At 44.5% G+C, this 23,465-nt stretch overlaps 2 protein-coding genes across 12 annotated transcripts in view; one reads left to right on the forward strand and one right to left on the reverse strand.

Moving 5' to 3' along the window:
• The window catches only part of zgc:103559 (Allantoinase, mitochondrial), a 28,036-nt gene extending 24,145 nt beyond the window's left edge, over positions 1–3,891 (reverse strand). The window contains exon 1 of the mRNA XM_014123745.3: positions 3,606–3,891. Coding sequence (XP_013979220.1) covers positions 3,606–3,761 — 156 coding nt within the window. The 5' untranslated portion in view covers positions 3,762–3,891. The remainder of the gene's footprint in view (positions 1–3,605) is intronic.
• A 12,873-nt stretch (positions 3,892–16,764) lies between these two features.
• kif1aa (kinesin family member 1Aa) overlaps positions 16,765–23,465 on the forward strand; it is a 162,060-nt gene continuing 155,359 nt past the window's right edge. For 7 of the 11 annotated variants that reach the window (XM_082957087.1, XM_082957089.1, XM_082957091.1 and 4 more), the window contains exon 1: positions 16,765–17,186. The gene's annotated coding sequence lies outside the window, so the exon portion shown is untranslated. The remainder of the gene's footprint in view (positions 17,187–23,465) is intronic. The other 4 variants (XM_082957093.1, XM_082957092.1, XM_082957094.1 and 1 more) reach the window with 1 other exon arrangement.

Consider the following 23,465-nt stretch of genomic DNA (forward strand, 5'->3'; position numbering starts at 1 on the left):
AGCAACGAACCGCCCTTGCTGTCTCTGCCTTGCCGGTTCCCCTCTTTCCACTGGGATTCTCTGCCTCTAACCCTTTTACAGGGGCTGAGTCACTGGCTTACTGGTGTTCTTCCATGCCGTCCATGGGAGAGGTGCATCACTTGAGTGGGTTGAGTCACTGACGTGGTCTTCCTGTCTGGGTTGGCGCCCCCCCCTTGGGTTGTGCCATGGCGGAGATCGTTGTGGGCTATACTCGGCCTTGTCTTAGGACGGTAAGTTGGTGGTTGGAGACATCCCTCTAGTGGTGTGGGGGCTGTGCTTTGGAAAAGTGGGTGGGGTTATATCCTGCCTGTTTGGCCCTGTCCGGGGGTATCATCGGATGGGGCCACAGTGTCTTCTGATCCCTCCTGTCTCAGCCTCCAGTATTTATGCTGCAGTAGTTTATGTGTCGGAGGGCTAGGGTCAGTCTGTTACATCTGGAGTATTTCTCTTGTCTTATCCGGTGTCCTGTGTGAATTTAAATATTCTCTCTCTAATTCTCTCTTTCTCTCTTTCTGTCTTTCTCTCGGAGGACCTGAGCCCTAGGACCATGCCTCAGGACTACCTGGTATGATGACTCCTTGCTGTCCCCAGTCCACCTGGCCGTGCTGCTGCTCCAGTTTCAGCTGTTCTGCCTGCGGCTATGGAACCCTGACCTGTTCACCGGACGTGCTTGTTGCACCCTCGACAACTACTATGATTATTATTATTTGACCATGCTGGTCATTTATGAACATTTTAACATCTTGACCATGTTCTGTTATAATATCCACCCTGCACAGCCAGAAGAGGACTGGCCACCCCTCATAGCCTGGTTCCTCTCTAGGTTTCTTCCTAGGTTTTTGGCCTTTCTAGGGAGTTTTTCCTAGGGAGTTTTTCCTAGCCACCGTGCTTCTTTCACATGCATTGCTTGCTGTTTGGGGTTTTAGGCTGGGTTTCTGTACAGCACTTTGAGATATCAGCTGATGTACGAAGGGCTATATAAATACATTTGATTTGATTTGATTTGATTTTGATTTGATTTGATTTTGATTCTGCAGTGCAGGGGCGGTTCCTCCTGCAGGCAGAGGAGGGTCGTTAGTGATTGGAGCTGGCGTGATTGGAGCCAGGGTTTTTAAACCTGCTGCTTCACTAATCTCTCTCTCTCTCTCTCTCTCTCTCTCTCTCTCCTCTCTCTCTCTCTCTCTCTCTCTCTCTCTCTCTCTCTCTCTCTCTCTCTCTCTCTCTCTCTCTCTCTCTCTCTCTCTCTCTCTCTCTCTCTGCTCCTCCAGGTATGATCCTGTTTTGTTTGTTCCTTTGTAGGTTTACTTAGTTTCCACTCAGTCATGTTCACACACACAGATTCATGCATCCATGCACCTTACATACACCCTACATTATGACATTTCCACACCTCATTCCTTTTTCTTTGTTTAAAGTTAATAGTTTTTGTTTACAATAAAGAACCTTTTGATTGGCCTATACGTGTTGTTGATGTCCCCTCATTTTTGCCACAGGCTATGAGCCGGCCTGTGACAATATTATTACATTATAGAAATAACTCTGCTAGGCCTAAAAACATTCTTAGATTTTTTTTTCTGCGATAGCTAATTCTTAATAATTGCCACACCATACCTTCACAAAGTTTGTAAACTTTATTAGGGTAATATCCAAAGTTTATAGGGAAAATAGGAGCAGGTTGTTATATTATATTACGGCAACCACAGCATTACAGTTGGAACTTAATTTGGCCAAAGAAAATGGCTCAACAGAATTAAACATAAAACACTTGGGAACTGGTTTAAACCTTCACAAAAAGTTTTGAATAGGCTATATTACAGCAATTAACAACAAAGGCTAGCGGCTATTGTACCCAACAAATGGCAGCAATAGCCTACTGTTATTTATTTTACATTTTAAACTAAATACTGATCACGCAATTAACTTACTTTAACATCTCAACAGAATTAAACAAAACACATTTTGCATATTTAAATAACTGTTTTTTTTTATTAATAAATAGGGTTACGATAATAACAATATATACAATAATAAGAATGATAAAACTAATTATTATAAATACAAAAATAAATGTAAGTTCCAAAATTGTATCCTTCTAACGACAGACACTGGGAGATGAGAAGCAAGTACAAGGAGTGAACATTTAATGGAACAACGGACATGAAACAGAATACGGACAGCATCTGGACAGGGGAAACAAAACAACATTAATGCTGACATGGGGGATGAAACAGAGCAACAGACAGATGTAGGGAAGGCAATCAAAACGTGAAGGAGTCCAGGTGAGTCCAATGAGCGCTGACACACATAACGAAGGTGACAGGTGTGCATAATGATGGGCAGGGAGGGGGAGCGGGACAATCCTACCTGAAAGTTGCACAGTAGCCTGAGTTTTACTTTAATTAAAATGGCCTCCATCTTTAAAATGGCCTCCATCTTTACTTCAATTAAACTGGCCTCCATCTTTAAAATGGCCTCCATCTTTACTTTAATTAAAATGGCCTCCATCTTTAAAATGGCCTCCATCTTTACTTCAATTAAAATGGCCTCCATTTTTAAAATGGCCTCCAAATGTTTTTAATTGAAGTAAAACGACAGTTTGAGGGCAAATGGGTATATTGTAGTGGACTCAGATGAGAAGAATGTTGGCTGGTCAAATGCAGGCTACTGTGCAACTTTCTCTTGCTCTCCTCAGCAGCAAGTGCACATGCGCGCACGGAGTGTGAGAATGGTGGTGAATCACAAATTCAAGGTGTAGACAGCCTCTTAATTAATCTGCTTTTAAATTTTATTCAATTAGGCCTACAGGCTAACCTTTGTAGGCCCTTTCCCCTTGGAAGCAGAGTAGCCTACTGTTGTTACAGCGTGATTCAGAAATTAGGGAGAGAGATTTTTAACTAGAGAAGAAAGGATTAACCTTTCGATGTTGGTTCAGAACTTTATTTTGCTGGTTGGAACAGTGGAACAGAACAAATAAAATGATGAGAAAAACATTTTGGTTACAAGCCCTGCTTAAAACTTTAACTGAACATTTCAATAAGACTTTTAATAACACTGCTAGCTTAATTCAGTATTTAACTTCCATCCATGTTTGAGGATGTGGAAACCGGCCATTAGGGGTAACTGTGAGCGCCGTTACGTTCCAGTAGGTTTTGGATTTGGTAAAGTGCTGTGGACAAGGATAGTGGGTGAATCTGCCTCTGATTCCAAAGGTCACAAGTTCAAATCCAGCTATAATTTTTTGTTGTTGAGGTTTTTGTTTTAAACCTATCCCAAACTTTAACCATTCTGAGTTAATGCCTGAACTTAACCCTAACCTTAAAAATGTTGCATTAATACCTAAACTTAACATAAAACACTTCGAAATTTGAAGTTTGCAACAACTTCAAAATGTGACGTTTTGAGAAACATAGATGAACGTCTAATTCTGACGTGAGACTGTGAGACCTAGTTGAACTGGGAAGTGTTTTGTCTTCAAAGGAAATCATTATGCAAACATTCTGAACAAACAAAATAATAATTAACACAAAAAAATAACAATAAAAACACCAAATTGAGCAGAAGCCAGAGAGCCAATCAAAGCCTACCTCACAGCCAGCAGCAGTATCCCCGGTAGAACCACTAGAGTCTGGGAGGATTTTGTGTATCTTTCCCTCCTTGATGACAATCAGAGCAGGCCGTATCTCTGTGCCACACAGAACCCTGCTACTCCTCACTGCACTCACGGTCGACCCAGGCTCCATTACTGCAGGACTACCTGGGCTAGTCTAAAGAGTAAAACAAACGGGTTCTGCTAGTCTAAAGAGTAAAACAAACAGACCCGGCTTTTAAGTCTAGTCTGTGTGCAGATATTCTGTGGAATACTGTGGAGGCACCTCCCCCAAGGCAGGCGAGTAAAGGCTTGCATAAGATAGTGGTTACAGACAGTGATAGAGGTTTGTTGACCTCTCCTTTACTCTGTATACAGAATGAACCCACGAGCCAAGTACCATGTTTAAAGCAACTCGTTTTCAGGGGGATATATGTTAGTAAAATATGTCTAGTGAGATCTATCTCTCTTTAACATTAGATTTGCAACTTTTACACTAGCCTTAGATGTGGTGTGGACAAAGCTATATTCTTGATTCATGTGAGTGCAGCTATTATCATACTGTAAATATCATGTATAGACACTGAGTATACAAAACATTAAGAACACCTTCTCTTTCCATGCCATAGACTGACCAGGTGAATCCAGGTAAAAGCTATGATACCTTATTGATGTCACTTGTTAAATCCACTTAAATTAGTGTAGATGAAGGCGAGGAGACAGGTGAAAGAAGGATTTTTAAGCCTTGAGACAATTGAGACATGGATTGTGTATGTGTGCCATTCAGAGGGTGAATAGGCCAGACAAAAGATTGAAGTGCCTTTAAACGGGGGTATGTTAGTAGGTGCCAGGTTCACTGGTTGGTTTCAAGAACTGCAACGCTGCTGGGTTATTCACACTCAACAGTTTCCTGTGTGTATCAAGAATGGTCCACCCCCCCAAAGGACATACAGCCAACTTGACAAAAATATGGGAGGCATTGGAGTCAAGATGGGCCAGCATCCCTGTAGAACGCTTTCGACACCTTGCAAAGTCACACTTGATTAATGCAATGATTCACTAAAATGTGTGAATATTTTTTTGCAGGGACATGTGTCGTGGGAGAGCTATTGTCTTTACACTGCACCACTCAGGGGAGGGGGGGTATGTGGTGTAGATGGCGACATGCAGAGGTAGTTTGGGAGACGTCTCTTAAAAGACAGATTTGAATCTAGATCTGTCTCTTTACACTACACAAGTATCTCTCCTGGACCTAGTTTGCGTCTCATCTGTAGCTAAATCAGGTGTATGAAATAGATAAATGTGTGGTAAAGTAACTCATCTTGTTCATTACCCTAATAAACGTCTTTGTCTGTGAGGATTACGCAGTGATTTTATAGACCATAAAGAGTAAAGGGAGAGTAAAGGTCGTGTGAAACGTCTCTTTAAGAAAACATGTCAGATACTGGCCTAGCAGCAACAACTCATTCTACCAATAAATTATTAAAAGCGACAGTACCACTAAACTGAGATTTAAAGGAGAGGAGAGAGGAGGAGAAGAGAAGAAAGGAGAGGGAGTAGAGGAGAGAGCAAGGGGAGGAGAGGACAGAGAGAGAGGAGAGGACAGAGAGAGAGGAGAGGACAGAGCGAGGAGAGGACAGAGCGAGGAGAGGACAGAGAGAGAGGAGAGGACAGAGAGAGAGGAGAGGAATGGAAAGGGAGTAGAGGGAGGAGAGGAACGGAAAGGACAGAAGAGGAGAGAGAGGAACAGAAAGGAGAGGAGAAAGGTGAGGAGGAGAGGAGAGGAGAGGAGAGCAGAGGAGAGGAGAGGAAATGAGAAGAGGATATGTGAGAGAGGAGGAGAGGAGATGTGAGAGAGTAGGAGAAGAAATGAGGAGAGGAGATGTGAGAGAGTAGGAGAAGAAATGAGGAGAGAAGAGGATAGAATATCAGTTTGCCTCTGGCTCTGTAGTTGTTAAATCATATTCCTTCTTCATCTGATGGGTGTATCTGTTGGCCATAAGGCCTGAGGCTGTGTGCGTTTCTACTCCTCTACTTTATAATATTCTCTGAATTAGCTGATGGCAGTATGGCTCTGAGAGCTAGACCATGATACATTCATGTTGTTGAATTAAATACATGTATTGCAGAGTGAGTCAGAAAAGATGGAGGGAGCGAGATGGAGATAGAGAAGGAGAACAGAGAGAGGGAGGGCGAGGGATAGCGAGGGTAGGGTGAGATACGAGAGAGAGAGAGAGAGAGCAGAGATGGAGAGCAGAGATATGGAGAGAGAGCAGAGAAAGAGAGCATAGAGAGAGCTGATAGAGAGCTGAGAGAGAGCAGGCAGAGCAACAAAGAGATACTGAGAGAGAGAGAGAGAGAGAGAGAGAGAGAGAGAGAGAGAGAGAGAGAGAGAGAGCCTGGCTGACTGTAGCTAGCTAGCATGTCTGGTCTGGATCGAGGCTGGCTGAGAGTAAGGTCAGAAAATACAATGTCATTGTGTTACAGCCCGGCTGAAACCTGAGTGACCCCAGCCTGCCTGCCCTTACAGTAGCATGGTACCTTCTAGATCAGCCAGCTAGACAGTACTTCCTGTCCATTAGCCATTACTTTGGAACAAACCTCATCAACAACCAGGCCTAGAATCTACACAGCTTCATTTAACCATTTACTGTGTGATGATGTGATCTGTATACACCACTACTGTATTAATCAACAATATAGATTAAATTATTTAGGGAAAGATGAGGTCTTTGTGGTGGCAGCATCATTACAGTGAGGGAAAAAAGTATTTGATCCCCTGCTGATTTTGTACGTTTGCCCACTGACAAAGAAATGATCAGTCTATAGTTTTAATGGTAGGTTTATTTGAACAGTGAGAGACAGAATAACAACAAAAAAATCCAGAAAAACACATGTCAAAAATGTTATAAAATGATTAGCATTTTAATGAGGGAAATGAGTATTTGACCCCTCTGCAAAACATGACTTAGTACTTGGTGGCAAAACCCTTGTTGGCAATCACAGAGGTCAGATGTTCCTTGTAGTGGGCCACCAGGTTTGCACACATCTCAGGAGGGATTTTGTCCCACTCCTCTTTGATCTCAAGGCAGCTGGGACCATAGTCACCAAGAAAACAATTGGTAACTGTCACGTCCTGACCATAGTAAGATGTTATTTTCTACGGTAGAGTAGGTCAGGGCGTGATAGGGGGTGATTAGTTTTGAGTAGTGTGTTTCACCTCTGCGTCACGTTTTTTTTTGTCATTCAAGTTTATCCTCTTACATCTAGACGTTCCGCTAGCGGAACACCTGCTCCAATATCCAATGATAGGCGTGGCGCGAATTACAAATTCCTCAAAAATACAAAAACTTCAATTTTTCAAACACATGACTATTTTACAGCATTTTAAAGACAAGACTCTCCTTTATCTAACCACACTGTCCGATTTCAAAAAGGCTTTACAGCGAAAGCAAAACATTAGATTATGTCAGCAGAGTACCCAGCCAGAAATAATCAGACACCCATTTTTCAAGCTAGCATATAATGTCACAAAAAACAAAACCACAGCTAAATGCAGCACTAACCTTTGATGATCTTCATCAGATGACACGCCTAGGACATTATGTTATACAATACATGCATGTTTTGTTCAATCAAGTTCATATTTATATCAAAAACCAGCTTTTTACATTAGCATGTGACGTTCAGAACTAGCATTCCCACCGAACACTTCCGGTGAATTTACTAAATTACTCACGATAAACGTTCACAAAAAACATAACAATTATTTTAAGAATTATAGATACAGAACTCCTTTGTGCAATCGAGGTGTCCGATTTTAAAATAGCTTTTCGGTGAAAGCACATTTTGCAATATTCTGAGTAGATAGCCCGGCCATCACGGCTAGCTATTTTGACACCCACCAAGTTTAGCCCTGACCAAACTCCGATTTACTATTAGAAAAGTTTGATTACCTTTGGTGTTCTTCGTCAGAATGCACTCCCAGGACTTCTACTTCAATAACAAATGTTGGTTTGGTTCAAAATAATCCATAGTTATATCCAAATAGCGGCGTTTTGTTCGTGCGTTGAAGACACTATCCAAGGGTGACGAAGGGTCACGCGCACAACGCATTTCGTGACCAAAAAATTCTAAATATTCCATTACCGTACTTCGAAGCATGTCAACCGCTGTTTAAAATCAATTTTTATGCCATTTTTCTCATAAAAAAAGCGATAATATTCCGACCGGGAGTGGTGGTGTTCGTTCAAAGACGAAAGAATAAAAACATGGAGTCAACTCGTGCACGAGCCTGAGTCTCATAGTACTGTGACCGGCCACTATCCAAACGCGCTACTGTTTTTCAGTCAGGACCTGCAAAGCCACGATTCAGCTTTTTGCCGCCTTCTGAGGCCCATGGGAGCCGTAGGAAGTGTCACGTAACAGCAGAGATCCCATGTATTGGATAGAGATAATCAAGAAGGCCAAGAAATGGTCAGACAGGGTACTTCCTGTACAGAATCTTCTCGGGTTTTGGCCTGCCAAATGAGTTCTGTTATACTCACAGACACCATTCAAACAGTTTTAGAAACTTTGGAGTGTTTTCTATCCAAAGCTAATAATTATATGCATATTCTAGTTTCTGGGCAGGAGTAATAATCAGATTAAATCGGGTACGTTTTTTATCGGGCCGTGAAAATACTGCCCCCTAGCCATAACAGGTTATTTATGTATTGCATAGTTTCACAGTATAAATAAAATGTGGAACTCGAACCTTCAGCCCCTCCACAGATTTTCTATGGGATTAAGGTCTGGAGACTGGCTAGGCCACTCCAGGATCTTAATGTGCTTCTTCTTGAGCCACTCCTTTGTTGCCTTGGCCGTGTGTTTTGGGTCATTGTCATGCTGGAATACCCATCCACGACCCATTTTCAATGCCCTGGCTGAGGGAAGGAGGTTCTCACCCAAGATTTGACGGTACATGGCCCCGTCCATCGTCCCTTTGATGTGGTGAAGTTGTCCTGTCCCTTTAGCAGAAAAACACCCCAAAGCATAATGTTTCCACCATGTTTGACGGTGGGGATGGTGTTCTTGGGGTCATAGGCAGCATTCCTCCTCCTCCAAACACGGCGAGTTGAGTTGATGCCAAAGAGCTCGATTTTGGTCTCATCTGACCACAACACTTTCACCCAGTTGTCCTCTGAATCATTCAGATGTTCATTGGCAAACTTCAGACGGGCATGTATATGTGCTTTCTTGAGCAGGGGGACCTTGCGGGCGCTGCAGGATTTCAGTCCTTCACGGCGTAGTGTGTTACTGTCACGGTTGTCGTAGGAATGAGCGGACCAAAGTGCATCGTGTGTGTCGTTCCACATTTGATTTATACTGTGAAACTATGCAATACATAAATAAACTTGAATGACCAAAAAAAATAAAAAAACGTGACGCAGAGGTGAAACACACTACTCAAAACGAATCACCCCCTATCACGCCCTGACCTACTCTACCGTAGAAAATTACATCTTACTATGGTCAGGACGTGACAGTTACCAATTGTTTTCTTGGTGACTATGGTCCCAGCTGCCTTGAGATCATTGACAAGATCCTCCCGTGTACTTCTGGGCTGATTCCTCACCGTTCTCATGATCATTGCAACCCCACGAGGTGAGATCTTGCTTGGAGCCCCAGGCCGAGGGAGATTGACAGTTATTTTGTGTTTCTTCCATTTGCGAATAATCGCACCAACTGTTGTCACCTTCTCACCAAGCTGCTTGGCGATGGTCTTGTAGCCCATTCCAGCCTTGTGTAGGTCTACAATCTTGTCCCTAACATCCTTGGAGAGCTCTTTGGTCTTGGCCATGGTGGAGAGTTTGGAATCTGATTGATTGATTGCTTCTGTGGACAGGTGTCTTTTATACAGGTAACAAACTGAGATTAGGAGCACTCCCTTTAAGAGTGTGCTCCTAATCTCAGCTCGTTACCTGTATAAAAGACACCTGGGAGCCAGAAATCTTTCTGATTGAGAGGGGGTCAAATACTTATTTCCCTCATTAAAATGCAAATCAATTTATAACATTTTTTACATGAGTTTTTCTGGATTTTTTTGTGGTTATTCTGTCTCTCACTGTTCAAATAAACCTACCATTAAAATTATAGACTGATCATTTCTTTGTCAGTGGGCAAAAGTACTAAATCAGCAGGGGATCAAATACTTTTTTCCCTCACTGTATTGGGGTGGCAGCATCATTATTGTGGTGGCAGCATCAGTATTATGGTGGCAGCATCATTATTGGGGTAGCAGCATCAGTATTGGGGTGGCAGCATCATTATTGGGGTGGCAGCATCAGTATTGTGGTGGCAGCATCATTATTGTGGTGGCAGCATTATTATTGTGGTGGCAGCATCAGTATTGTGGTGGCAGCATCATTAGTGTGGTGGCAGCATCATTATTATGGTGACAGCATCATTAGTATGGTGGCAGCATAATGTTAAAGGTATGCTTGTCACCAGCAGGGACTGGGGAGTTTGTCAGGATATTTCTCTTTTGTTCTTTATCGCTCCTCTGTTGTTCCTCAAGCAAGGGGGAGGCCGGTGACATCATGACTTCCCATCAGACCAACTCTTTGAGGTTCCTCAAGCAAGGGGGAGGCCGGTGACATCACGACTTGCCATCAGACCAACTCTTTGAGGTTCCTCAAGCAAGGGGGAGGCCGGTGACATCACGACTTCCCATCAGACCAACTCTTTGAGGTTCCTCAAGCAAGGGGGAGGCCGGTGACATCACGACTTGCCATCAGACCAACTCTTTGAGGTTCCTCAAGCAAGGGGGAGGCCGGTGACATCACGACTTGCCATCAGACCAACTCTTTGAGGTTTGCAGTTGTGTCTAAAAAACTACTTTTTTTCTTTACAGGTGTCAAACTCATTCCACGGAGGGCCAAGTGTCTCAGATTTTCGCTCCTCTCTTGGACTTGATTTATTAATTAAGGTCACTGATTAGGAAAGGAACTCCCCTCACCTGGTTGTCTAGGTTTTAACTGAAAGGAGAAACCAAAAACCAGCAGACAATCGCCCCTCTGTGGAACGAGTTTGACGTGCGTTAGTGTATTTATACTTGGGATATTGCTTTTCAACAGGAAAAGTTCAAAAATCACTGGAGGACATCTTTATCTCTGGGTTGTGAAGACATACTGTATGCATTCAAGATATCTTCATTTTTTGTTGTTTATTAATTTAGAACATTTTATATAATACATTTTGTATAATTTTTCTTTCATTTTGGAGCTGGTTGTGTACATCAGTAGGACAAATACATTGGTTACCATTTTGACTAAATAAATAGGTCATAACTTTCTACACATATTCACATATGCTGTACTGTTTTTATTCATTTAACTAGGCAAGTCAATTAAGAACAAATCCTTGTTTTTAATGACGACCTAGGAACAGTGGGTTATCTGCCTTGTTCAGGGGTAGAGCGACAATTTTTTACCTTGTCAGCTCGGGGATTCGATCTTGCAACCTTTCGGTTACAAGTCCAACGCTCTATAACCCCTAGGCTACCTGCCACCCCCCCAAAATCACCAGTAAGGTGATTCTACACGTATTCAGTAAGTAGACCAACATAATGCTGTACTGTAATTAAGCTACGATCATATTACACCTATTATTACCAAAGATAATAGAATTGTTGAGAAAATACCTAAATTCAATCCCTTGTGAGGCTAAGCCAAAGCTGACTCAACAAGAAGAGCTGTGTTCATGATGTCCTCACCGCGCTGCATTCTCCAATCCCTACCACTGAGAGAGGATTACACGGGTGTCTTGCAATGGGATTTACTGAAAAAGAGAAGAAGGAGATTTCCTCTCACATTTTGGGGATGGGATATAAATAGCATCCCCAAATTGCACCCTATTCCCTATTTAGTGCCCTACTTTGGACCAGAGCCCCTGGTCTAAGTAGTGCGCCGTAGGAATAGGGTAGCTTTTGGGAGGGATCCATAAACCCTGCACTCCAACAGAGAGACAGTACAGGGTGAAAAGGGCATCTTTTATTTACAGAATCACTGCATCAGAAATGGTTTATATATTATACAACGTTTAATATACTGCTTTATCGGCATATCATAGGGAAATTATCTTATGGGAAAATTAAGCTACTATCTAGGATTAAATACTGCATATCCATCCATAATTTATACATTATTATACATATTATATTATACATATGATATTTACACTGAGTGTACAAAACATTAAGAACACCTTCCTAATACTGAGTTAGGAACAGTGGGTTGCCCCCACCCCCCAATTCATTGGGGCATGGACTTCACAAGATGTTCCACAGGTTTGCTGACACATCTTGACTCCAATGCTTCCCACAGTTGTGTCAAGCTGACTGGATGTCCTTTGGGTGGTGGACCATTCTTGATACACACAGGAAACTGTTGAACGTAAAAAACCCAGCAGCGTTGCAGTTCTTGACACAAACCGCTGAACTTGGCACCTACTAACATACCCAGTTCGAAGGCAGTTAAATATTTTGTTTTGCTCATTCACCCTCTGAATGGCACACATACACAATTGATGTCGCAATTGGCTGAAGGCTTAAAAATCATTCTTTAATCAACCTGTCTCCTCCCCTTCATCAACACTGATTGAAGTGGATTTAAAAAGTGACATCAATAAAGGATCATAGCTTTCACGTGGATTCACCTGGTCAATCCATATTGCTCCCAAGTGGCGCAGCGGTCTAAGGCACTGCATCTTAGTGCTAGAGGCGTCACTACAGACACCCGTGCTTCGGATCCAGGTTGTATCACAACCGGCCGTGATTGGGAGTCCCATAGGGCAGTGAACAATTGGCCCAGCATCGTCCGGGTTTGGCCGGTGCAGGCCGTCATTGTAAATAAGAACTTGTTCTTAACTGACTTGCCTAGTTAAATAAAGGTTACATTTTTTTTTTATGTACAAATATATAATGTAATGGAAAGAGCAGGTGTTCTTAATGTTTTGTACACTGTGTATACATATCAAAGACAATTTGTGTCACGACTTCCGTCGAAGTCGGTTCCTCTCCTTGTTCGGTCGGCGTTCGACGTCACCGGTCTTCTAGCCATTGCCGATCCATCTTTCATTTTCCATTTGTTTTATCTTGTTTTCCCACACACCTGGTTTACATTTCCCTCATTACTTGTCGTGTATTTAACCGTCTGTTCCCCCCATGTCTGCGTGTGAAATAGTTTATTGTTTCGTGTATGCGCACGTTAGACTGGTTGCGCTGGGTTATGTCAACCCGTATTGTGTTTAGTGTTCTTTGTGCCGTGTGTTTTGTTCGCCTAAATAAAAGGCTCCGTTTGCTACCCAAAAACCGTGCGCATCCCCCCCGAATATGCCGATTTGGCTCTCGACTGGCCCATCTGGATCCCTCTTTGGCATTCATAGTGGAGGTTGACGCGTCTGAGGCTGGGATAGGAGCCGTGCTCTCTCAGCACTCGGGTACACCACCAAAGCTCCCCCAGTGCCTTCTTCTCGTGGAAGTTCAGCCTGGTGGAGCGAAACTATGACGTGGGGGACCGGGAGCTGTTGGCTGCTGTCAAGGCCTTGAAGGCATGGAGGCATTGGCTTGAGGGGGCTAAACAGCCTTTTCTCAACTGGACTGACCACCGCAATCTGGAGTACATCCGGGCGCCGAGGAGACTGAACCCTCGCCAGGCAAGGTGAGCCATGTTTTTCACCTGTTTTGTTTTCACCCTTTCTTACAGACCAGGTTCCCAGAACGTGAAGGCAGATGCACTGTCCCGGCTGTATGACACAGAGGAGCGGCCCATGGATCCCACTCCCATACCCCGGCCCATGGATCCCACTCACCACGCCTCCTGCCTGGTGGCGCCGGTAGTGTGGGAGCTGGACGCAGACATTGAGCAGGCGCTACGGGCAGAGCCCACTCCCCTCCAGTGTCCCGCTGGGCGTCTGTACATTCCGTCTGCTGTCCGTGACCGTCTGATCTATTGGGCCCACACGTCACCCTCCTCTGGTCATCCAGGCATCGGTCGGACAGTGCACTGTCTGAGTGGTAAGTACTGGTGGCCCACTTTGGCTAAGGACGTGAGGGTTTATGTTTCCTCCTGCTCGGTGTGCGCCCAGTGTATGGCTCCTAGGCACCTGCCCAGAGGTAAGTTACACCCCTTACCCGTTCCACAACGGCCTTGGTCGCACCTGTCGGTGGATTTCCTTACCGATCTTCCTCCCTCACAGGGTAACACCACGATCCTGGTCGTTGTGGACCATTTTTCTAAGTCCTGCCGCCTCCTCCCTCTGCCCGGTCTCCCTACGGCCCTACAGACTGCGGAGGCATTGTTTACGCACGTCTTCCGGCACTACAGGGTGCCTGAGGACATAGTGTCTGATCGGGGTCCCCAGTTCATGTCGAGGGTCTGGAGGGTGTTCATGGAACGTCTGGGGGTTTCGATCAGCCCTGTGGGTAGGTTTCTGAGGTCTTATTGCCAGGACCAGCCGGGGGAGTGGGCGGCGTTCGTGCCCTGGGCAGAGATGGCCCAGAACTCGCTCGCCACTCCTCCGCTTACCTCTTCCCCTTCCAGTGTGTACTGGGGTATCAGCCGGTTCTGGCTCCTTGGCATCAGTCAGACCGAGGCTCCTGCGGTGGATGACTGGTTCCGGCACGCGGAGGAGACATGGGACGCCGCCCATGTTCACCTTCAGCGCGCCGTGCTGCGCCAGAAAGCCAGCACAGACCATCACCGCAGTGAGGTCCCGGTGTTGCACCGGGGGACCGGGTCTGGATCTCGACCCGAAACCTGTCCCTCCGCCAGCCCTGCCGGAAGCTGGGTCCGCGGTTTGTGGGGCCATTTAAAGTCCTGAGGAGACTGAACGAGGTGAGTTACAGGTTACAGCTTCCCCCGATTACTGTATTAACCCCTCGTTCCATGTGTCTCTCCTCAGGCCGGTGGTGGCTGGCCCACTCCAGAAATCTGAGGTGCGGGAGGTTCCATTGCCCCCTGATGTTGGGTTCCGGTGGAGGACGTGTTGGACCCTTAAATGCTGCGGGAATTCCACCGTCTCCGTCCGGATCGCCCTGCACCTCGCCCTCCGTGTCGTCCCCGAGGCCGGTGTCGGCGTGCAGCTGGAGCCGCACGTCAAGGGGGGGTACTGTCATGACTTCCGTCGACACCCCCGTCTTCTAGCCATCGCCGACCCACCTTTCATTTTCCATTTGTTTTGTCTTGTTTTCCCACACACCTGGTTTACATTTCCCTCATTACTTGACGTGTATTTAACCCTCTGTTCCCCCCATGTCTGTGTGTGAAATTGTTTATTGTTTTGTGTATGTGCACGTTAGACTGGTTGCGCTGGGTTATGTCAACCCGTATTGTGTTTAGTGTTCTTTGTGCCGTGTGTTTTGTTCGCCTAAATAAAAGGCTCAGTTTGCTACCCAAATTCTGCTCTCCTGCGCCTGACTCCCTTACAGCCAGTTACGCATACCTAACAATTTGAGAATTTAAAAAACAGAAACCTATGAACAAAAACAACGGTCTATGTTTCTGATCCACAAAAATATAACCCCAAAGTCAAGTGTTATTGATACCAAATTGTACGTTGTTGCCCTAGCAACTCCCTTCCACTCTAAACACCTTGGTGGTCTACCAACTAACCAGGCCCTCTAAACAACTTGGTGGTCTACCAACTAACCAGGCCCTCTAAACCACTTGGTGGTCTACCAACTAACCAGGCCATCTAAACAACTTGGTGGTCTACCAACTAACCAGGCCATCTAAACAACTTGGTGGTCTACCAACTAACCAGGCCCTCTAAACCACTTGGTGGTCTACTAACTAACCAGGCCCTCTAAACCACTTGGTGGTCTACTAACTAACCAGGCCCTCTAAACAACTTGGTGGTCTACCAACTAACCAGGCCATCTAAACAACTTGGTGGTCTACCAACTAACCAGGCCATCTAAACAACTTGGTGGTCTACCAACTAACCAGGCCCTCTAAACCACTTGGTGGTCTACCAACTAACCAGGCCCTCTAAACCACTTGGTGGTCTACCAACTAACCAGGCCCTCTAAACCACTTGGTGGTCTACCAACTAACCAGGCCCTCAAAACAACTTGGTGGTCTACCAACTAACCAGGCCCTCTAAACCACTTGGTGGTCTACCAACTAACCAGGCCCTCTAAACCACTTGGTGGTCTACCAACTAACCAGGCCCTCTAAACCACTTGGGGGTCTACTAACTAACCAGGCCCTCAAAACAACTTGGTGGTCTACCAACTAACCAGGCCCTCAAAACAACTTGGTGGTCTACCAACTAATCAGGCCTCATAACATGTCTTTGCTACAGAGCCCTCCTTTGTCCTGGTGTTGTCCCTTCACAGGTTGATATCTCAGGATGAATTCACCACGCTGATCAGAATGCTGTTGTTTTCCATTTTCCACGTATCCTACTGTATTTCCATTTTCCACGTAGCCTACTGTATTTCCATTTTCCATGTAGCCTACTGTATTTCCATTTTCCACGTAGCCTACTGTATTTCCATTTTCCACGTAGCCTACTGTATTTCCAATTTCCACGTAGCCTACTGTATTTCCATTTTCCACGTAGCCTACTGTATTTCCATTTTCCACGTAGCCTACTGTATTTCCATTTTCCACGTAGCCTACTGTATTCATCCTTAGGAATTCTGTCTCCTTCAATCTCTATACCATAAGCTACTACTTCTTTAAAGATGTAAAAACAACCATCAAATTCAAAACAAACTAAACACAGTGTGTAGATAGATGCTACACATTCCTGTTCCAATGCTAAACACAGACATAGCAGAGCTTATGTGTGTCTGTTCTATTCCCCTGAGGAACCTAATCTACGCTCTCTCTCTCTCTCTCTCTTGATCTTTTTCTGTCTTTCTCTCTGTCTTTCTCGCTCTCTTTCTGTCTTTCTCTCTCTTTCTCGCTCTCTTTCTGTCTTTTTTCTCTCTCTCTCTGTCTTTTTTCTCTCTCTCTCTCTCTCTCTCTCTCTCTCTCTCTCTCTCTCTCTCTCTCTCTCTCTCTCTCTCTTTGTCTCTTTCTCTCTCTCTCTGCCCGGTGCTCAGCCCTCCTCCCTCTCTCTCTCTGCTGCATTGATGCTGCTGCCACCTCCCTCGTGATGACATCATCGGCTCAGTATAGTTCAGCATCCTTCCTGTAGGCAGCAGCAGGCAGGCAGTCAACAGAACAGAGACATTTTGTCTTCTAGGTGGTGGTGGAGCACACAACGCAAACCCTCCCTGGACCCCAGGCTATAGCAGGGTATCTAGGCTATACTAGAATATACCCTTACCGGTGGTGTTATTTCTGCCTTGTGTCTTCTTCCTGCTCGGAGGGAGGGGAGAAGAGAAGGGAGGTGGGCTGCCAGCTGGTCTGTGACAGTCAGACAGAGAGAGAGAGACAGAGCCGGAGGAGAAGAGACTGGAGGCTGTGGAAACAAGACGAGAGAAAGAGAGAGAAAGAGAGGAACTGGAGTTGGGAGAAAGACGATTAACAGAGGAGGAGAGCAGAGCAAACAAGCTTCTTAAACCGGACGTGGCATTGAAGAGGTAGGATCCATTGTTCTGGTACTAATGCAGTATTCATGGGGCAGTGTTTGTTTGGTGTTGGGTCTCCCGGGGCTGAGAAGGGAAGGGAGGAATGATTGTGATGGGGTGCGGCTATTGAGGAGCTGTCAGCTCAGACCATGTAGGACAGATGGAAAACTAGGGGCTTAAATATAATAGATCATTTTCTCTATAACCTATTTATTATCGTTTTGAGCTGGTTGACAATAAGAATTGCCCTGTCATTCAGGAGGTAGGCTAGGCAGCAAAATCAGTTGACAACCTCATGAAGAATGATGCTTATTTATTAGGTTGCAAATTAATTGTGCCTGTGGCCCGGCATTATACAATAGTCATGAATTATCCTGAAATGTCCATTTCAAATGAAATCCTACGTCTAGGCTACAGGGATGTTTTGTAGCCTACACTAGTAGAAAAAGAGGTGGTTCTTCGGCTGTCCCCATAGGAGAACCCTTTGAAGAACCCTTTATGGTTCCAGGAAGAACCTGCTTGTTTCCAGGTTGAACCCTTTTGGGTTCAATGTAGAACCGGAACCCAAAATGGTTCTACCTGGAACCCAAAAGGGTTCTACCTGGAATCAAAAGGGTTCTACCTGGAATCAAAAGGGTTCTACCTGGAACTCAAAAGGGTTCTACCTGGAACCCAAAAGGGTTCTCCTACGGGGACAGCCGAAGAACCCTTTTGGAACCCTTTTTCCTAAGAGTGTATGACAGAAATGATGCAGGGAGTACATTGTAGATAGGCTAACATATGATAAACTCATAGCCTGTGCATCTGTGCATATGATAAACTCATAGCCTGTGCATCTGAGTCTTATTTCACACAGCATCCTAACAGTAATAACAAAGGTAATTTAAATCAAAACCCTGTGTTAATAACCTCATTATTACAGTATTTATATAAAATAGCAGTCAAATGCATTTAAATAGACTACCCACCTCATGTCAGGTTAAGCCTACACGCAGGCCTAGCAGATAATAGCCTGCAGTTAGCCACATGCTACAGTATATTTTAAATTTTAAATTTGTTTTACCTTTATTTAACTAGGCAAGTCAGTTAAGAACAAATTCTTATTTACAATGACGGCCCAGGTTAACTGCCTTGTTCAGGGGCAGAACAACAGATTTTTACCCTGTCAGCTCGGGGATTTGATCTAGCAACCTTTCGGTTACTGGCCCAAGCTCTAACCGCTAGGCTACCTGCGCCCATGTAAACTACACGTAAGTCTTACTGGGACTACTGTAAACTACACGTAAGTCTTACTGGGACTACTGTAAACGTCATGGAAGTCTTACTGGGACTGCTGTAAACTACACGTAAGTCTTACATGGATTACTGTAAACTACACGTAAGTCTTACTGGGACTACTGTAAACTACATGGAAGTCTTACTGGGACTACTGTAAACTACACATAAGTCTTACAGGGACTACTGTAAACTACATGGAAGTCTTACTGGAACTACTGTAAACTACATGTAAGTCTTACTGGGACTACTGTAAACTACATGGAAGTCTTACTGGGACTACTGTAAACTACATGGAAGTCTTACTGGGACTACTGTAAACTACACGTAAGTCTTACTGGGACTACTGTAAACTACATGGAAGTCTTACTGGGACTACTGTAAACTACACGTAAGTCTTAATGGGACTACTGTAAACTACATGTAAGTCTTACTGGGACTACTGTAAACTACATGGAAGTCTTACTGGGACTACTGTAAACTACACGTAAGTCTTACTGGGACTACTGTAAACTACATGGAAGTCTTACTGGGACTACTGTAAACTACACATAAGTCTTACAGGGACTACTGTAAACTACACGTAAGTCTTACTGGGACTACTGTAAACTACACGTAAGTCTTACTGGGACTACTGTAAACTACATGGAAGTCTTACTGGGACTACTGTAAACTACATGGAAGTCTTACTGGGACTACTGTAAACTACACGTAGGTCTTACTAGGACTACTGTAAACTACACGTAAGTCTTACTGGGACTACTGTAAACTACACAAGTCTTACTAGGACTACTGTAAACTACACATAAGTCTTACTGGGACTACTGTAAACTACATGGAATATGATATACAGTAGTTATTGTTTGCTTTTATTTTTGGTTGAACTATACACAAGATCATGGGGATATGATGGTGTTACAGTGATATTATGGTGTTATATTGTTATGGTGATATTATGGTGTTATGGTGATATTATGGTGATATTATGGTGTTATGGTGATATTATGGTGTTATGGTGTTATGCGGATATTATGGTGTTATGGTGATATTATGGTGTTATGGTGATATGGTGATGTTATGGTGTTATGGTGATATTATGGTGTTATGGTGATATTATGGTGTTATGGTGTTATGGTGATATTATGGTGTTATGGTGATATTATGGTGTTATGGTGTTAGGGTGATATTATGGTGATATTATGGTGATATTATGGTGTTATGGTGTTATGGTGATATTATAGTGTTATTGTCACGTCCTGACCATAGAAAGCTTTTATTTTCTATGGTAGAGTAGGTCAGGGCGTGACACAGGGTTTTGTCTAGTTTCTGTTGTGTGGTTCTAGTTTCTGTATTTCTATGTTGTTTTTTGGGGGGATGATCTCCAATTAGAGGCAGCTGGTCATCATTGTATCTATTTGGGGATCATATTTAGTAGTTGTTTTTTCCACCTGGGTTTGTGGGAGATTATTTTGAGGTAGTGTATGTTTGCACCTCTTCGTCACGGTTTGTTATTTTGTTTAGTATTTTATTTGTATGTCTTGCATAGTTTCACAGTGAAAATAAAATGTGGAACGATATACACGCTGCGCCTTGGTCGTCATTGAACGACGAACGTGACAGACTCTCCCATCACAAAAAGACCAAGCAGCGTGCGTTTAAGGGGAAGATGAGTTGGACATGGGAGGAAATCCTGGACGGGAAAGGACTCTGGAGGCAGACTGGGGAGTATCGTCATCCGAAGGAGGAGATTGAAGCAGCGAGAGCAGAGCGGCGACGATACGAGGAACTAGCACGGCAATGACGGAAGCACGAGAGGCAGCCCCCAAATTATTTTGGGGGGGGGCACACGGGTTGGTTGGCGAAGCCGAGGGGTGATTCTGAGAGCGAAGAGGAATATTGGGAGAGACTGAGCGAGGAGTACTGTGAGATAGGTGAGGGGGGTGATGAGAGAGAGCTGTTGGTTTGGCGTAGAATGTACGGCATTTTCCCTGAGGAGCGGGTGACCGGTCAGGCACCATGTTTTGCTGTGATACGCATGGTGTCTCCAGTGCGCATTCACAGCCCAGTGCATCCTGTGCCGGGCTAAAGTGAGCATCCTGCCGGGACGGATGGTGCCAGCCCTACGCTCCAGACCTCCAGTGCATCTCCACAGCCCAGTACGCCCTGTTCCTGCTCCCCGCACTCGCCCTGAGGTGCGTGTTACCAGTCTGGCGCCACCTGTGCCAGCCCTACGCATCAGGCCTCCAGTGCGCCTGCCCAGTCCGGTGTGTCCTGTTCCTGCTCTCAGCATTCGCCCTGAGGTGCGTGTTACCAGTCTGGCGCCACCTGTGCCAGCCCCACACATCAGGTCTCCAGTGCGCCTTCCCAGTCCAGAGCTTCCGGCGACAGTTCCCAGTCCAGAGCTTCCGGCGACAGTTCCCAGCCCATAGCTTCCGGCGACAGTTCCCAGTCCAGAGCTTCCGGCGACAGTTCCCAGCCCATAGCTTCCGGCGACAGTTCCCAGTTCCCTGACAAAAAGCGGAGGGATCATACTGCTGGAGTGGGAGCTACGCCCCGAACCAGAGCCGCCTCCTATGCTGGCGGATAAGCAGGATGAGTGGGTTCTTCGTCCTGCACCAGAACTGCCACCGACATTAGACACCCACCCTAACCCTCCCTTTTTTCATTTTTTTTCAGGTTTTGCGTTCGGAGTCCGCACCTTTGGGGGGGGGGGGGTACTGTCACGTCCTGACCATAGAAAGCTTTTATTTTCTATGGTAGAGTAGGTCAGCGCGTGACAGGGGGTTTTGTCTAGTTTATATTTTCTATGTTGTGTGGTTCTAGTTTCTGTTTTTCTATGTTGTTGTTTTTTGGGATGATCTCCAATTAAAGGCAGCTGGTCATCGTTGTCTCTAATTGGGGATCATATTTAGTAGTTGTTTTTTCCACCTGGGTTTGTGGGAGATTATTTTGAGGTAATGTATGTTTGCACCTCTTCATCACGGTTTGTCATTTTGTTTAGTAGTTTATTTGTATGTCTTGCATAATTTCACAGTGAAAATAAAATGTGGAACGATATACACGCTGCGCCTTGGTCTTCATTGAACGACGAACGTGACAGTTATGGTGATATGGTGTTATAGTGATATTATAGATTTATGGTGATATTATGGTGTTATGGTGATATTATGGTGATATTATGGTGTTATGGTGATATTATGGTGTTATGGTGATATTATGGTGATATTATGGTGTTATGGTGATATTATGGTGTTATATTAAGTTGTTATGATGGTGATATTATGGTGTTATGGTGGGAATCGATTAAAATGATTCCATTTTTTTTTTTTTTGCCATACTCTAACCCTAACCCTAAAATATGAATAGTCTAGGTTATAATTGAATATGGTAATGGTTTAACATTAGGAACTGGTTGGGTAACTTGAAGGATATTTATATCCTGATTTGTGTTCCAGACACCATAGGGGCCTTTGGGGGCAGCCAATGGGGAGAAAGGAACTATGCCTTGTGTGACGGTACAGTTTGCACACCAACCGCCGTCATGGTGATATTAGTGTTTTTACCACTGTGTTATAGGTCTATTAGTATTGTGCTTGTGATTCTATACGTCAAATCCAAGCATTATTTTAGATATTTTGTCAAACAGTAGGTCATATTAATGCCACGAACAGGGAGGCTGCTGAATTATTGTTCACTATTGTAATGACTTTTAAAGGTTTTTCATTGACTTCAACAGCACACATCTCCAAATATAGTATGTCAAAATATACTGTGAAATTCAATATATTCCCTTAACGAGACAGCTGAGCATGTAATCCTACTGTATGTAACTCATTGATAACTAATTGCTATAGAAATATGATAATATCCTATCCAGCCATTATTTACACCTATAGTTCCTGTATTCTCCCAGTCCTGAACCCTGGTCCGCTCTGTGTCTGTTGTGTTCTGACTGACGGACTTGTCTAGTCTATGTCAGTTGTGTTGTGACTGACTGGTTTGGTCTGTTGTGTTGTGACTGACTGGTCTAGTCTATGTCTGTTGTGTTGTGACTGACTGGTCTAGTCTATGTCTGTTGTGTTGTGACTGACTGGTCTAGTCTATGTCTGTTGTGTTGTGACTGACTGGTCTAGTCTATGTCTGTTGTGTTGTGACTGACTGGTCTAGTCTATGTCTGTTGTGTTGTGACTGACTGGTCTAGTCTATGTCTGTTGTGTTGTGACGGACTGGTCTAGTCTATGTCTGTTGTGACTGACTGGTCTAGTCTATGTCTGTTGTGTTGTGACTGACTGGTTTGGTCTACGCCTGTTGTGACTGACTGGTCTAGTCTATGTCTGTTGTGTTGTGACTGACTGGTTTGGTCTACGCCTGTTGTGACGGACTGGTCTAGTCTATGTCTGTTGTGTTGTGACTGACAGACTGGTCTAGTCTATGTCTGTTGTGACTGACTAGTCTAGTCTATGTCTTTTGTGTTGTGACTGACGGACTGGTCTAGTCTATGTCTGTTGTGACTGACTGGTCTAGTCTATGTCTGTTGTGACTGACTGGTCTAGTCTATGTCTGTTGTGTTGTGACTGACTGGTTTGGTCTACGCCTGTTGTGACTGACTGGTCTAGTCTATGTCTGTTGTGTTGTGACTGACAGACTGGTCTAGTCTATGTCTGTTGTGACTGACTGGTCTAGTCTATGTCTTTTGTGTTGTGACTGACTGGTCTAGTCTATGTCTGTTGTGTTGTGACTGACTGGTCTAGTCATGTCTGTTGTGTTGTGACTGACTGGTCTAGTCTATGTCTGTTGTGTTGTGACTGACGGACTGGTCTAGTCTATGTCTGTTGTGACTGACTGGTCTAGTCTATGTCTGTTGTGTTGTGACTGACGGACTGGTCTAGTCTATGTCTGTTGTGACTGACTGGTCTAGTCTATGTCTGTTGTGTTGTGACTGACAGACTGGTCTAGTCTATGTCTGTTGTGACTGACTGGTCTAGTCTATGTCTGTTGTGTTGTGACTGACGGACT

The sequence above is a fragment of the Salmo salar genome, chromosome 10, assembly GCF_965601325.2.
Source record: "Salmo salar chromosome 10, fSalSal1, whole genome shotgun sequence".
Classification (NCBI taxonomy): Eukaryota; Metazoa; Chordata; class Actinopteri; order Salmoniformes; family Salmonidae; genus Salmo; species Salmo salar.